Source organism: Pundamilia nyererei, unplaced genomic scaffold (assembly GCF_000239375.1).
Source record: "Pundamilia nyererei isolate P.nyererei 1_Seehausen unplaced genomic scaffold, PunNye1.0 scaffold00059, whole genome shotgun sequence".
NCBI lineage: Eukaryota > Metazoa > Chordata > Actinopteri > Cichliformes > Cichlidae > Pundamilia > Pundamilia nyererei.
The window spans coordinates 2,334,495-2,349,028 of record NW_005187460.1 but is presented as its reverse complement, the minus strand read 5'-3'; the positions used below and the strand labels follow the sequence as shown (position 1 = coordinate 2,349,028).

General features: G+C 40.7%; 2 protein-coding genes and 1 pseudogene across 2 annotated transcripts in view; 1 reads left to right on the top strand and 2 right to left on the bottom strand.

The window, feature by feature from the left end:
- Nucleotides 1-8,162: 8,162 nt before the first annotated feature.
- On the bottom strand, nt 8,163-8,837 carry LOC102200765 (methionine-R-sulfoxide reductase B1-A-like; annotated as a pseudogene).
- A 269-nt stretch (nt 8,838-9,106) lies between these two features.
- LOC102200495 (methionine-R-sulfoxide reductase B1-A-like) lies at nt 9,107-12,575 on the bottom strand. The gene is made up of 4 exons (XM_005734616.1): nt 12,445-12,575; nt 10,519-10,661; nt 9,983-10,097; nt 9,107-9,623 (listed from the first exon to the last, which is right to left on the bottom strand). The coding sequence occupies exons 1-4, from the start codon at nt 12,497-12,499 to the stop codon at nt 9,604-9,606; spliced, it is 333 nt and encodes a 110-aa protein (XP_005734673.2). The 5' UTR covers nt 12,500-12,575; the 3' UTR covers nt 9,107-9,603.
- Nucleotides 12,576-12,968: 393 nt separating this feature from the next.
- Nucleotides 12,969-14,534, top strand: part of LOC102200203 (zinc finger protein 184-like) — a 3,684-nt gene continuing 2,118 nt past the window's right edge. The window contains exon 1 of the mRNA XM_005734615.1: nt 12,969-13,291. Coding sequence (XP_005734672.1) covers nt 13,138-13,291 — 154 coding nt within the window. The 5' untranslated portion in view covers nt 12,969-13,137. The remainder of the gene's footprint in view (nt 13,292-14,534) is intronic.

Here is a 14,534-nt window from a genome sequence, read left to right as displayed (position 1 = left end):
GTGTGTGTGTGTGTGTGTGTGTGTGTGTGTGTGTGTGTGTGTGTGTGTGTGTGTGTGTTTCACAATATGTGCTGAAGGGTTTATGATGGAAGTATGGAATTCCCCCCCATACATGGGGACAGATATGATCATACAAATAAACACACACATCCACACACACACACATAAATACAATACACACAGATATAATCTCACAGATATAATACACAATACAATCATTATTCTTCTTTTGGGTAGAGTGTCACAGAGTTCACATGTGCTTTAAAGAAACAGTATTTTGAGGAATGTCCTTTGTTTCCTGATGGTGAGTTAAATAAGAAGATCCATATAATTCTCCTGTTTGTACACTTAAGATGAAGCTAACTTGGAAGACGGCTCTTTTTCTCCAAACTTAAGCTCCAAAGCTCACGCATTACATCCCGCTTGTGCCCTATTGAAGCAGTGCGATGTAAAAACAATAATTTGCTATTTTCCTGCGGTTTATGTGCTGAGTTACTTCTTTGTCAGACGTTGCTCCTCCCTGGCAGTAAGTACCTATCTGGTGCATGAACCCTTAGAAAAACTGTACTTTTGCATTCTGGTTTTCATATAGATTTGAAAAACATGATTTGCTTGATTTTCTCTGTGCTAATCAGAAACATCCTCATGTTTGCTTTATGGCTTTATGTTAAGCTAAACTTACAGGCCGTAAACTGCCCCTTAATGATTTAGACCAATCAGGCATAACATTATGACCACCTGCCTAATATTGTGTCGGTCCCCTTTTTGCTGCTAAAACATCCCTGTTCCATGGAGGCATGGACTCCACCAGACCCCTGAAGGTGTGCTGTGGTATCTGGGACCAAGATGTTAGCAACAGATCCTTTAAGTCCTTTAAGTCGCGAGGTGGGGCCAACATGCATCCCACAGATGTCCGATTGGATTGAGATCTGGCAAATTTACAGGCCAAGTCAACACCTCAAACTCAATGTTGTGCTCCTCAAACCATTCCTGGACCATTTTCGTTTCGTGGCAGCGTGCAATATCATGCTGAAAGAGTCCACAGCCATCAGAGAGTACTGTTTCAATGAAAGGGGGAACATGGTTTGCTTAGGTAGGTGGTATGTGTCAAAATATGATTACGTGGATGGCAGGACCCAAGGTTTTCCAGCAGAATATTACCCAAAGCATCATACTGCTTCCACTGGCTACCCTTCTCCCCATAGTGCATTCAGGTGCAAGGTGTTCCCCAGGTTAAGTGACGCACCTGAATGCCATCCAAATTATGTAAAAGACAATTTGAGTCATCAGACCAGGCCACCTTCTTTCATTGCTCCATTGTCTAGTTCTGGATTTCTTGAACCACTTTTGTGAGTTTGACATTCTGGCCTTAGTCAATTTGCTCAAATCCTCACACTTGGCAATTTTTCCTGCTTCTAACACGTCAACTTTGAAGGCAAAATGTTCACTTGCTCCCTGATATATCCCACTCACTAACGGGTGCCACGATGAAGAGATAATCAGCGTTATTCCCGTCACCTGTCAGTGGTCAGAATGTTATGCCTGATCTGTGTATCATCACTGTACCCATCTAACATACTGCTTGAAAAAGGGAGAAAAAAAAAGCACAATTTTAAAAAACTGTCAAACTGTTGATGTAGCTATCACTGCACACAAGCTCACAAAAACACCTCTTTTGCCTCTCACTGTCTCTACTTGTTGATCTTTGGTGAAAAAGTCATCTGAAAAATGTCAAATACTATATAAGTGACTGAGGCCGAGAATGATGTATGCTGTAGATTATAGGTTTCTGATTGAGTCGAGTGGAATGAAGAGCTTAGGCACCTCTGAACATTTTCTGCACAGAAGTTAGCAATTTGCATGACCAAAGGAGCAATTTTGACTATTACGACCACCCATCTGGGGTCTGTGGGGAGTAAAGGGTTTACAATTTCTATGCAACCCCATATGTACAGTACACAGTGTATATACAATGCAAATACAGACAGCCGGTAAGAGAAAAATGCAGGCTCAAACAAGGAAGGGGTGTGCATCGACATGCTCGCAGTCTTCTTTAAGTCGCACAGTATGATCTGGATGGCGCATGAAGCATGCTTAGATTGTTAATGAAGATGATAGAGGATGAGCAGCTACAAATTGCAGGGAGTTCGGGTTAACTGACTGGGTGGGTGTAGTCTGGGTAAGGGGGTGGGATGTGAATAAAAAAAATGACTCTGTGGCACGATACCCAGAGAAAGGCTGAAGTAATTGCTTTCTTCTCTGCAGCACAATTTAAATGTCTAAAAAGACGTTTGTAGTGTGCAGTCATTTACTTAGACGTCAAAGACTTGTGACATTTCTCGGCATGCGCTGACAAAAACACTGCATTTTCCCAGTCTGTCACTGTTCTGAATATCTGCGAGCTTTTCAACTGAAATCCTAAACCTTGCTCGTATTTCCATAGCCTGAAGATAGCGCTTTGATAAAGGTTTCCCTGACTCCATTTGACCATTTTGGTGATCTGTGAGGCTGAACTCATATAGAAAAATAACAGGAAAAGTAAAAAGATTTGCATGACATGAGGGCACAACCTTCCCAAAGTTCCTTCCTGGATTACAGTGCCCACCTTTGAGGCCTTTCAAACCCCGTATAGTCTCTGATCAAGGCCGGATAAAAGTTGTCATGTGGGCACACAATCAGCCAGTCTTGTTCTCCTCTTAAACCTCCGCTTTTATCCCTCAGTCGGTCCAGCATCCCCGAAAATAACGACCCCCACCCCCACCCACCACCACCCTAGCCTGATCTGTGCAAACAATACCTGTGCCACACACCTCAAGTATTCCTTTGAAGCTTTTAGGACCAACCTGCGCTGCTCTCTCAGGGTGCTATCTCTCTAAAGCAGATCAGATAGCAGCTGAGTGATGTTTGCAAACATGTATATGTTCAAAAACCCTCGCTGTGTTTTTGAAGTCGGCGGCTTTCACAGACAGGAATGTGATAGAGATGACAATAAAGTGACAGAAGCCACTGAGATTTCACGTGTTGTTTATTTTGTTTTCATGGAGAGCCCTCATGTTGTAAGCTGTGCAGTGCGCTGCTTTGGCTTTTCTGTCTGCTTTTGTCTCCTGCATTTTGAAACCTTTGACATTTTGCTGGAAAGAACAGAAATGTGAGGTGGCCTATTGTTTCCTCCTTAAAGTAACTGTAGTTTTATAACTCTTCTTCCTGCTTTTACTATGTTTATAAGTCATTAAGATATGCTTTTTTGTATACCCACAGCACATAACATGAGTTCCAGTAAACCACACATCATTGAGGTGCGGTTTACCTTGCAAAGAGGATTTTCATTTCGGTTTAAGCCCTGTCTCCTTCGAACACATGCTGACCTGATAACTATGCCCAACCTGGACCGCCTCGAGTTTCCATCTTTCTTTGATCCAGAGCGGAAATCATCCACCAGTGTCTCGTATAAAAGCTTTGTTTATTCTTTCATTCGTTATGCAGGGAGATGGAGTTTTGGCCAACATATGTATGCCTAAAACATGTGGAGGGCAGGCCCTCAACGTATGTATGGATGGAGACACATAGTGGGTTGGCTCACATACTGCAAATATTACCCCCTGATGAAAGGATATCTCTTTATTTAAGTTGCAGTCACGCATTCAGGCACTTTATTCCTCCAGCAAAATGATCACAGCTTGCGGTGTGTGCAGACGCGCAGCCACTGGGTGACAGATGTTTTAGTGAGCTTTGCTACCTTGATGAACTTGAATCTAATGCCATGGCGTGTGGAAGCAAAATAAGCTCTTTTTTCCCCTTTTTTTCTTTTTTTGTCTGGCTTGGCTCAAAACAGAAGCAGGTGTAGTGCCCGTAAACATCCACATCTAAGCAACAGCCTCATATAGGGTACAATTAAAGCAAGATGTCCTGTGAATGAGTCACTGGTGCACACACACATATGGTTAGCCCAACCTTGAGGCTTGGCCTTTGGAACTGAGGAAGACTTTGGAGCAGTGGTGGTTTAATGTAATTAAGGATCCCATTTGTTTACGAGCAGGATGAGACACAGAGGTCAGTGGAAATAAAGTCTGTCTTGTGATTCTATCGGAGAATTGCCACTTCCTCCTTCCTGTTTGCTTCCTTTTGGCCATACAGCTGTGCTCAGATGCCAGCCAGAAAGGCTGTTCTCACAGATAGCAAATGCTAATTGTACTCCTGTTTTTGTTTTGTTTTTTGGTTGGAGGTGGGGTTGGAGCAATTTCCTTTTCCTCTCCATCTCTTGTTGTCACATCTGGTTTATCTCTGCATTTTTGTCTCATCCCAGAGGACAGTTTAGTCTGTGCACTCATATGTTGACATTACAGAGAATGAGCAACATCTAATCAGTCACATGGAAGGTATTAGTTAATTAATGAGAGTTTGAGGTAAACACTGGAGCCAACATTAGGGTTAGAGCTGACAGTTTGAGCGATTGGGCCCGGTGTAGTCTGCCTGATGATTTAAAGTCTGTGGAAAAACTGAGCAGTACTTTAGACAAAGCTCTGACAGCAAGAAACACCCGACAAAATCACATCATATCTGCACATTTGTAGCTGCTGTTTTGATCGTGCTTTCCTAAAATGTTAGTTTATGGTTTTTTGGGTTTTAAAAAAAACTAGTTTAAACAAGTTTTTGATGCCAGCAGCTGGAACATTTACTGCTGTGTGGTACATATCACATTTTCTTTTAACAAGGCCACGAGAAACTACGATGACCAGCTGCTGCTGTTTTTTGTTTCATAGTTTGCCAAATGTATTTTCCGTAGGTGACAGGTCTCAACTGCAGGCCATCCACATTAGCAACCAGACTGCTTTACTATGCTGTTAATATATCTAGGATGTAATTCCTGCTAAAATAATCAAGGCCTGCTATGAAAAACACATCATTTATCAAGAGATGGCAGCATCTCTTGCTCCAAATCCAGATGCACTAACGTACCACAACACCATGAGAGATACTAACTTTTAAACTATGCACTGGTAAGCATCAAAATCCAGGATTTACAAAAAGACTGCTTTGTGATTTTGAACCATTAAAAAATCTAAAACCTAAAATTAGCTTTTGCTTAGAAAAGGCAATTAGAAGCGTGCTAGACTTTTACCTTGGATTGTGGATGCAGTGACAACTTTATTTACCGACTGTGGTTTCAGTGTTCCCATTCAGGGATTTCTTTTATGGAATTGTATACATTTTTAATGTAGCGCTGCTTGAAGGACTGGAGATCACGACCCTACATTCAGCCTTGCGTCTTCCACACAGAAAAATACGCTGAGAAATTAGCATCTCCCAGTCTTTCCAAGTGAAAGACTGATGCTCTTTTTCTATCCAGTAACATTTCTGTATATGTTACTTACAGGTTGTATGGGAGATGTTTGACCAGGTGAGATGTTCCACTAGTGTTTTGTTTTCGTTTTTTTGGGAAATGCAGCTGCAGAAAACATCAGCACTGCTAAAACGAGCAAAGAAGTCTATGCTTTAAATACTTTAACATCACAATCTATGAATGTTTGCACTTCCGTTCTTAATCCTCTGTCTGACAGAGAAGCTTTCATCTCCCCCTTAGATCTACCAGCCTTTGAAAATCAGCAGCTTCACACCTGCTCATCCTAGACACTTAAACAGCATGAGAGCTGTTGAATATACACCCACATGCTCACTTTGTTTAAAATTCCACCACTCCACCAGCCAAGAACTGCTGCTTACTGAGATATTTAGAAAACTTTACCAAGTGGAGAAAAAAAAACCCACACACGACCCCCTAACGTCTGTACCAGAGTATTACTGCTCAGCGCCCCATAACTGCAGGATCTAGATTGGGAAACAAGCTGCTGGCTTGAAAGGCAGACAGCACGGTGCGGTGGAGACATGATGTCCAGATATATGCAGCACTCTCAATCAGTGGATCTTAGAAAAAACTCACCTAAATTCCATTAGAAAAAGAAAATCAGGCCTTATTTGTGCAGAAGCGTCTTACTTTTACTACAATTACTTAAAGTGAATGAACAACATCTGTGAAAAGTTGCTGATAAGTTCAGCATTGCTTTGTTGTTGCTGGCTACAGAGAATGAGGATAATTTGAGTGCAGAGAGCTGATAGAGACTTTCTTCTCTATTTACTCCAGTCATTCAGTTCACACTAATCAAGGTCAAGGTCACTGGACACTTTGTTAGGTACATCAGTTCAACCTCTTGTTAAAACAAATATCTCACCAGCCAATCAGTTTAGGCATGTAGACGTGGTGAAGAGGATCTGTTCAAGTTCAAACTGAGCTTCTGAATGAGGAAGAAAGGTCGTTTAAGAGATTTTCAATGTGGTATGGTCGTTGGTGCCAGACAGGCCTGAGTATTTCAGAAACTGTTGATGGGATTTTCCCACACACGTAGAAAAAATGTCAAGCGAGCAGCAGGTCTCTGGGTGAAAATGCCTTGTTAACGTCAGACAGTACAGGAGAATGGTCAGACTGCATGAAGCTGATAACAGTTGCAACAGTGAGTCAGATAAGTGCCCATTACAACCAAGGTATGCAGAAAAGCATCTCTGAATATGCAACATCTTAAACTTTGGCTCAGATGGGCTACAGCAGCAGAAGACTTCTTACTCCTCTCAGGTAAGAACAGGAAACTGAGGCTTTCAACAAAACTCCACAATAGAAGACGGGAAAAACATCGCCTGGTCTGATCAGTCTCAACATTTAGTCAGAATTTAATGTAAACAACATGAAAGCATTGATCCATCCCTTCTTGTGTCACCGCTTCAAGCTTGTGATGGGGTGTAATCGGATGGGGTATATTTTCTTGGCACACTTTGGGACCTTTAGCACCAAATGAGAACCTTTTAAACACCAGTTACCCAACTATCGTTGCTGACTATGTCCATCCCTTTATGACCACAGTGGAACAACCTTCTAATTGTTGCTTCCAGCAGGATAACAAACAATGTCACAAAGCTCAAATCATCCCAAACAGTTTTTTTTGGATAGGACACTTTACGTAGATGACCTCCGCAGTCAGCTGATCTCAGTCCAATAGACCATCATTGGGATCTGGTGGAACAGGATTCTCATAAATGATGTGCAGCTGAGAAATCTGCTAAGAACAGGAAAGAAAGGCTACAGTTCCCACAGACTCATCAAAATTGGATAATAGAAGACTGGAAAAAAAAATACCATGAAAGCACAGATCCATTCTTCCATGCACCAACAGTTCAGGCCGTGACATGACAGTGAGTTCATTGCTCTCATTGGCCTCTACAGTCAGCTGATCTCAGTCCAATAGAGCATCTTTGGGATCTGGTGGAACGGGATTCTCATCATGGATGTGCAGCCAACAAACCTGGAGCAACCGTGTGATCCTATCATGTCAAAATGGACTAAAATCTCTGAGGAATATTTCCAGCACTTTATTAAGAGTTCTGAAGGAAAAAGAAGATCCTACACAGTATTAGCACTGCTTACCTAAGAAAGTAGCCACTAAATATATATTGAACTGATGTACAATGTGATACTTTCATACAACCGTAAGGTAAATTAACAATTAAAATGACTTTAAATCAATATCAATGCTCTAAGCCAAATTGGTGCAGTGTTTGAGGTACTTGGCAGGTACTATAGCACATGTAGGGCTCACTCCTTGAGCACAGTGTGAATGAAGATAGTTCCTTATGATTCTAACTGTATGAGTCCAGTCATGAAACTCTGAGAGCTTTAGAGGTTGGGACCAATCAAACCAAAAGGGTTTTTTGTTTGTTTTTTTATACAGTAACATCATAGAGTGACTAATAATGCAGAAAAACAAAGCTTATTTAGGCTATATAGCACCATCAGCTGGTGGAATGACAAATTATTCATTGGTACACAGTCATTAACACATTTTCCCAGACGTGGGTTAATTTAAACTGAGACTGTGGCTGATAAACATCTGACACTCTTTGCCCAGGGGACAAGTTAAAAAAAAAAGTGCAAAGTTCAAACAATGTGGCTGAATTTGAGCTATTTCCTGTAGCTGTAGCTATTTTTTGTGTTGTATGCTCACAGTTGAACGATCTGTTTAGACCAGTCCTTTCTTCCTAGTGTCCACTTTCTCATCAGTGCCCAGGAGATCCATTAAACTTTATCCTGAGTACTTCATTTGCTGTGAACACATCAGCAGGAGGGAAAATTCTTGTCTTTCACTGCTCACCTTTCTGTCCATCAGCCTTTTCTGTTTAGAGAAAAGAAGAAACAACAGCTGGTTGCAGGTGGATAGTGGGGGTGTAATGTATGAAACCAGCTGTGCAATGTAGGAAACCCTTGATAGTCACCTTTAGGGATAAACATAAGTGAGCTGCTGAAGATTCAGAAGCGTGACAGCCCTTCTCTTGGTCCATCATACAAGAACTCGTGACCCAGTCCATTGCCACACTTCCCACAACAGACCTAAGTATTTTAATCCAGATTGTGCAAGTCAAACCTTACACCTGATTGGTAACAGTGTTAAATCACATCTAGTCCAGCTTATTATATGAAGCTTCCTAACAAATGTTGTTTACTACCTTTATCGGTCCCCAAGCTTCAGGGTGTTTTGAGACACTGTCTTCACGGAGAGTCTGTGAAAACGCCGGCCATGGAGAAGAGTGCTCGAACTTTGACATGCTTGAAAATAACTCGTGGCCACATTCGGAGCACACATATATACCTGAGAATGAGGAAAGAGGCACAGTCTTCTATATTTTTACAGCAGTGTCTTGTTACACAGTCACATGCAGCCTCACACTTTCTTTCACTCACCAGGCTGGAAGTGATTTTTATATTCTTCACCACCAGAAAAAGAGCAGTGAGACATTTCATCCATTTCAGTCAAAAGTCGTCAGAGCCAAAGCAGTTTATCTCTACAGTTGCCCAGCTTAGGCCTGAAAAACCTTCGTGCACAGATCAAGTGTCAGCAGCTCCGTGACTCTTGTGTAATGCCTGATCCTTCTCTCATTGCTTCCACCTGGTGGCAATTTTCTGAAAAACTAAAATGCATACCTACTTACCTTCATTCACAAATACTGGAACAAAAAATTCATCAACCAAATGAATATAAAAATATAATCATTAACAAATAGTCCATTTATAATTTAAAATATATTTTTTTATTGCTGTGTATTCAGGTTATTGTGACCTATTACATAAAGCCTCTCTAGAGAGAGAGGTATATTGCACAGGAATCATTTCATTCAATGAAAAAAGGTTTGCGTGGCCCCTAATTTTCAACACCAAGCGCCTTAAACAAGAGTTTAGAACAATTTTTTTTTTTTTTTAAATGAGCAATCTTTGGAAAAGATTCATGGGACGACTGTGATAAGTACTGCACTGTCAATCGAAATAAAAACCAAGGAGACATGGAGACATTGAGGGTATGATCAATAAGTTGCAAAGTCTGTGATGATTGCATAGCAGATGTGTTGAGAGCTGTCCTCTGTTCTTGCTGTCTAGTGAGACCATCGTCCATCAGAGCTCTGGTGCTCCCACGCTGGGCTTTGTCCCAGAGTACTTCATTGACTGTTCACACCATTAGCAATGCAAAGAGACATCCATCCAGCAGCACTTACTCCTGAAATCTCACCTTACAGTCCATCAACTTTATCTGTGGACAAGGGACAAAGAAAAGGAGATGGAATATGTACATCTTGATGAGCACAGTTAACTGTGAAACTCCTCTGAAGAAATGTTTAAACTCTGGTTTGATTTTAACTAGTAGCTTTGAGGACTGTGTCACCACAGTAACACATCCTTAGGCTCCTCTACACTACACACATGAACGAGGACATAACATTCTGGTTTTAAAGCAAATTTACAGATGAAAAAATAACATGGGAGCTGGTTAACAACACTAGAACTTTGAGCTCACTGCAAATCGCGATTCCTAGGCTCATTTCACAAATTATAACTTGACAGGTACACTAGTCTCAACCTCGTGTGGAGAAATAGCCTGGCTGTTTATACCTTTAGGGATGAACTTCAGTGAGCTGCTGAATATTCAGAAGCGAGAGACTCCTTTGGACGGCCCATCATTCACAAATTCATGACCAAGTCCATTCCCACACTTCCCACACCGCACCTTGAACAAGACAAAAGTGACAGATAGAAGAGAAAAAAGTGATAGAAATTAATTAACCAGCATTTAGAGCAGCCAAGAAAGTCCATCACAGGAGTCCTCTGACTTACAGCCAGCTAGTGCTTGAGAGTAGGTTCAAGATTCCTTATTCGTCACATGCATAGTTATACAAGTATAACACACAGTGAAATGTAACATGACACGCCTCTCAACTTGTGCAAAAAGAGGGGAGGAAGAACATTATACATAATATATACATTAGGTGAATGTGCATTAGTAGCATGTATAAAGCAAGCAGGTAAATGAAGTGATATAAATCCTATTCAAACTGGTTCAAACTGATCATACACATGTGAAACTGCGCATGGGCAGTTGAAGAAGAAGAACCTAGTCAATTAAAAACTTAACATTTTAATTATGGTACCTTGTATGCCCCAGGCCTCTCCTCATGTTTGGACACACTGTTTTCATGGATGGTCTCTGTGAAAGCTGGCCAGGGTGAAGAGTGTTCGTACTTGGAGCGGCTGGAGAACAACTGGTTATCACACTTGGTGCACACATAAATCCCTGAGGAATAATAGGCAGGAGACTGTTATGTAACATGAAGCGATAGTGTCTCTACTGCAGTTTTAAAATAATATGTACATTTATATAATATACACACACACATATATATATATACACACACACACACACATATATATATACATATATATATATATATATATATATTAGGGGTGCAACGGTTCGGTTCGGTTCGATACTTTGGTGTCACGGTTCGATATTTTTTCGATACAAAAAAAATGTTCATGCCTTTTTAATTTGTCATTTATTAAAATTATAAATATATATTTTAACTCAAAAGTACAGTTTTTAGGGCAGCACGGTGGCACGGTGGTTAGCACTGTTGCCGCACAGCAAGAAGGTCCTGAGTTCAATTCCAACACCAGGCCGGGGTCTTTCTGTGTGGAGTTTGCATGTTCTCCCCGTGTTTGCGTGGGTTCTCTCCGGGCACTCCGGCTTCCTCCCACCGTCCAAAGACATGCAGCTTGTGGGGATAGGTTAATTGGATAATCCAAATTGTCACTAGGTGTGAATGTGCGAGTGAATGTGAGTGTGAATGGTTGTTTGTCCCTGTGTGTTGGCCCTGCGACAGACTGGCGACCTGTCCAGGGTGTACCCTGCCTCTCGCCCTATGACAGCTGGGATAGGCTCCAGCGCCCCCCGTGACCCTGAAAAAGGATAAGCGAATGGATGGATGGAGTACAGTTTTTAAATCTAACCCTTGTAAGTGTTTTTTATTTTGACAGCGAATGTGCACCACTTATGTGCACCCCTGGTTATTTAGCACAGCTTAACTTTCTGTCTCGCTAGCTTGCCCTGCGCTCTTCCTTCTGATGATGCTGTCTCTGTTGAGCGCTCAGTGGATCTGCGCTGGACAGTGCAGCCTAGGCGGAGTAGTTGAACGCAGATTCACTGAGCGCTCAACACAGACAGCATCATCAGAAGGAAAGTTGATAAAAAAAATTACAAATTTTGTATTGTTCTTTTTTTTTCTCCCCTTTGGTTTTCTTTCTTTCTCTCCCCTCTTTCTTTCATTCTTTCCCCCTGTCCTATCCCACAGTCATGTCTGTCCCGTTTGCAACTGAAAATAAAATAAATTCATAATTATAATAAAGGTCAATCAAATGGACCAATATGATGATCCACTTGGTAAAATAAATCCGCTTGGCATCTTTCTTGGGCTCAAGACAACAATTCTGATGGCTATAGATCCAAACGGGACAAAAAAAAAAAAAAAAAAAATTTAAATTTTTTTAAAAAATTGTATTGTTCGATACATATGCGTACCGAACCGAAAGCACTGTATCGAACGGTTCAATATCGGTACGAATATCGTTGCACCCCTAACATATATATATATATATATAAAAAATTTTTTACATCGTTTGAAACACTAATTCTTTAAGGATATTGTTACCTTTTTAGCTGTGGTTAAGGGTATGTAAAAAAATTAATGACATCCTTGTATGTGAAGCTTAATCTAGTTTGGTAATCTGGTTGTTATGTAACTTGAACATGGTTACACAACAGGTTGAACGTTTTTCGCTATTTACATCACAATCACCTGCGACCATGGATATAAAAACAGTACTTCATAATAGGTTTTATAGCCTGAAACGGACAATGAGGACGAGTTAGAACGAGCTAACCAGCAGTTTGAAAAGTTATTTGTGCTGTATTGGATAGTTAGCAAACAGCTGCAAACCAGTCTCCAAACCGCCTAAGTTATTAAAGAAACATTGAATAAAATACAATAAGTTTAAACAAAAAAAAGTCATAGCGGTACCTGACTTAAAATGGTCTTTGAAGACCTCTCCACCGAAGAAAGAGCAAAAAGACATTGCTTTTTCTTTCCGTATGTTCAACGTGAACCTACACTTAAGTCCACAGAACCGGTTGCAAACAAAACAACTTCCGGTCCAAGTTTCTGACCTTCAAACTAAAAGCATCCTGATAGTTTTTTTCTTTTGTTTCTTTTTCTTTTTTTTGTGGGTAATGATCAATGAGTGTATGGTACATTTCACCGTCATCCAGTGATTCCTTTTCTGAACCTGCAAACATGAAAATACAGCAAAGCTTTTTTAATTATTTCTATATATGAACCCTCAATGTTCCGCATGTTGAAAGGCTTCATCAATGTGAAACCTAGAGTATTTAGAGCACGAATTAAGTAGAGCTTTTATATTAGATTTTTTTCTGGATTGTTTTAGCCTCGATGTAGTTTGTATTTTGCTGTTGTAACTCCCAAAAATGTGACTTCTACTTGCACACTCCGTGTACGCTCCAATTTTGAAAGGCCCAAACCGGAGGTAACATAGTGGCTTCTTAACTGTCCATAGGCTGTTGGGTTGATGCTCTGAGTACGTTGGAGTTTGTCTTTTTTTAAACAAACAAAAAAAACCCCAACTTTCTTTCTCTTTTTTTTGGTAACCGTTGCTGTTTTTGTTTCTTATCGCCCACCTGAGGCACGGACGCCACGATGTTTCAGCTCAGGTTGTTTGTTCACCAGCGCCTGTACGCTGCAGCTGAAGAGATCCTCGGGCAGATGGAGAACACCATCACGTTAGTTTTGCACGAGGCAGACGTTCGAGCTAAAGAGGAGGCGGAAAGTCTGCGACACCAGCTGAAATCAGGTTTAGGACGATTCTTTACATTTTTTTTTGTCATGTTTTTTGTAGTCGTAGCTTTATAAACAGCTTTGTGGCTATGAATGATGTTCACGCATGCGCAAATAATTCACGCGCGGAATACCAGAAAGCTTTGCTCCTGCATGATGAGAGATAGTTCAATACAAAGCTAACAAATAGTAAGGTAGCACTTAATCATCACAGAATAAGATAAAGGTAGTTACTCCAACGATATCAATTTGTTCAGCTGTGAAGTACAAACCATCGTAAATGCATTTCATCTGCTTTGGTGAATGAAAGTGACAAAAGTTGCACTGGTGAGGGAACGACAAGAAAAAGTATAGTTTCATGCTGCCAGAAGTGACAAGGACTCTAGCAAGAAACACAACTGGAGAAGGGTGGTCGGAAAGTATAAGGAGATGGCAATGATCTGCAGCCACCACCTGCAAAACCAACACCTTTTTGTCTTATTGTTCTCTCTCCAGTGTACCTGCCATCACTTTCGTTTGTAACAAAAGAGCTGAATTTAATTTGCAATGGTTCCTGCTTCCTAACTGGGCAGATTGATATCCCTTAGGTCTGACTTTGTGGTATATTCTGATAATCAAGTGTTCCCTAGCTCCAGGTGCTCCAGGTAATAACTGACATTCACAAGTATGCTCAGTTACATAGTTATATAAATTATATATATGTTAGATAAAGCATTTCTTGGCAAAAATGCAATGTGAATGTTGAAAATTTGAAGATTTTGCCTCAAATATTAAAAAAAGATTTTTTTAAAGATACTCCATAGGACGTCTTCACCTAACAGTATTTAAAAATGTGGACGTGCACACGTTTACTCTCACGAGTGAGTTGTGCATCGTTATTACCTAACACTATTTAAAAATATATGCACACACACATTGATACACACCTGCCTCTGTGTTTCTCTTCCAACCAAGCAGTCTGAGTCTATGACTGTCTTTTATACAGTCATTGATCTGAAGGTGCTGAATTTGTATCCACCAATCAGGAGCAGCTTGTGTCTTTTTCCTTATTTTTCCTACTGAAACTCAGAAGAAATCACTGCTGAGATACCCAGAAACAAACGGTTGCCACATGAAAACCTTAGGTCCCACTGACAAACTTTTGACACTACGAGCACAAGGAGATTTTACTAAAGCAGGATATGTGTTTTTAAAAGACACAAAACGCTAAACATTTGATACCAGAACAGTTTCTGTAAGCACAAAGTATGCAGAAGAAA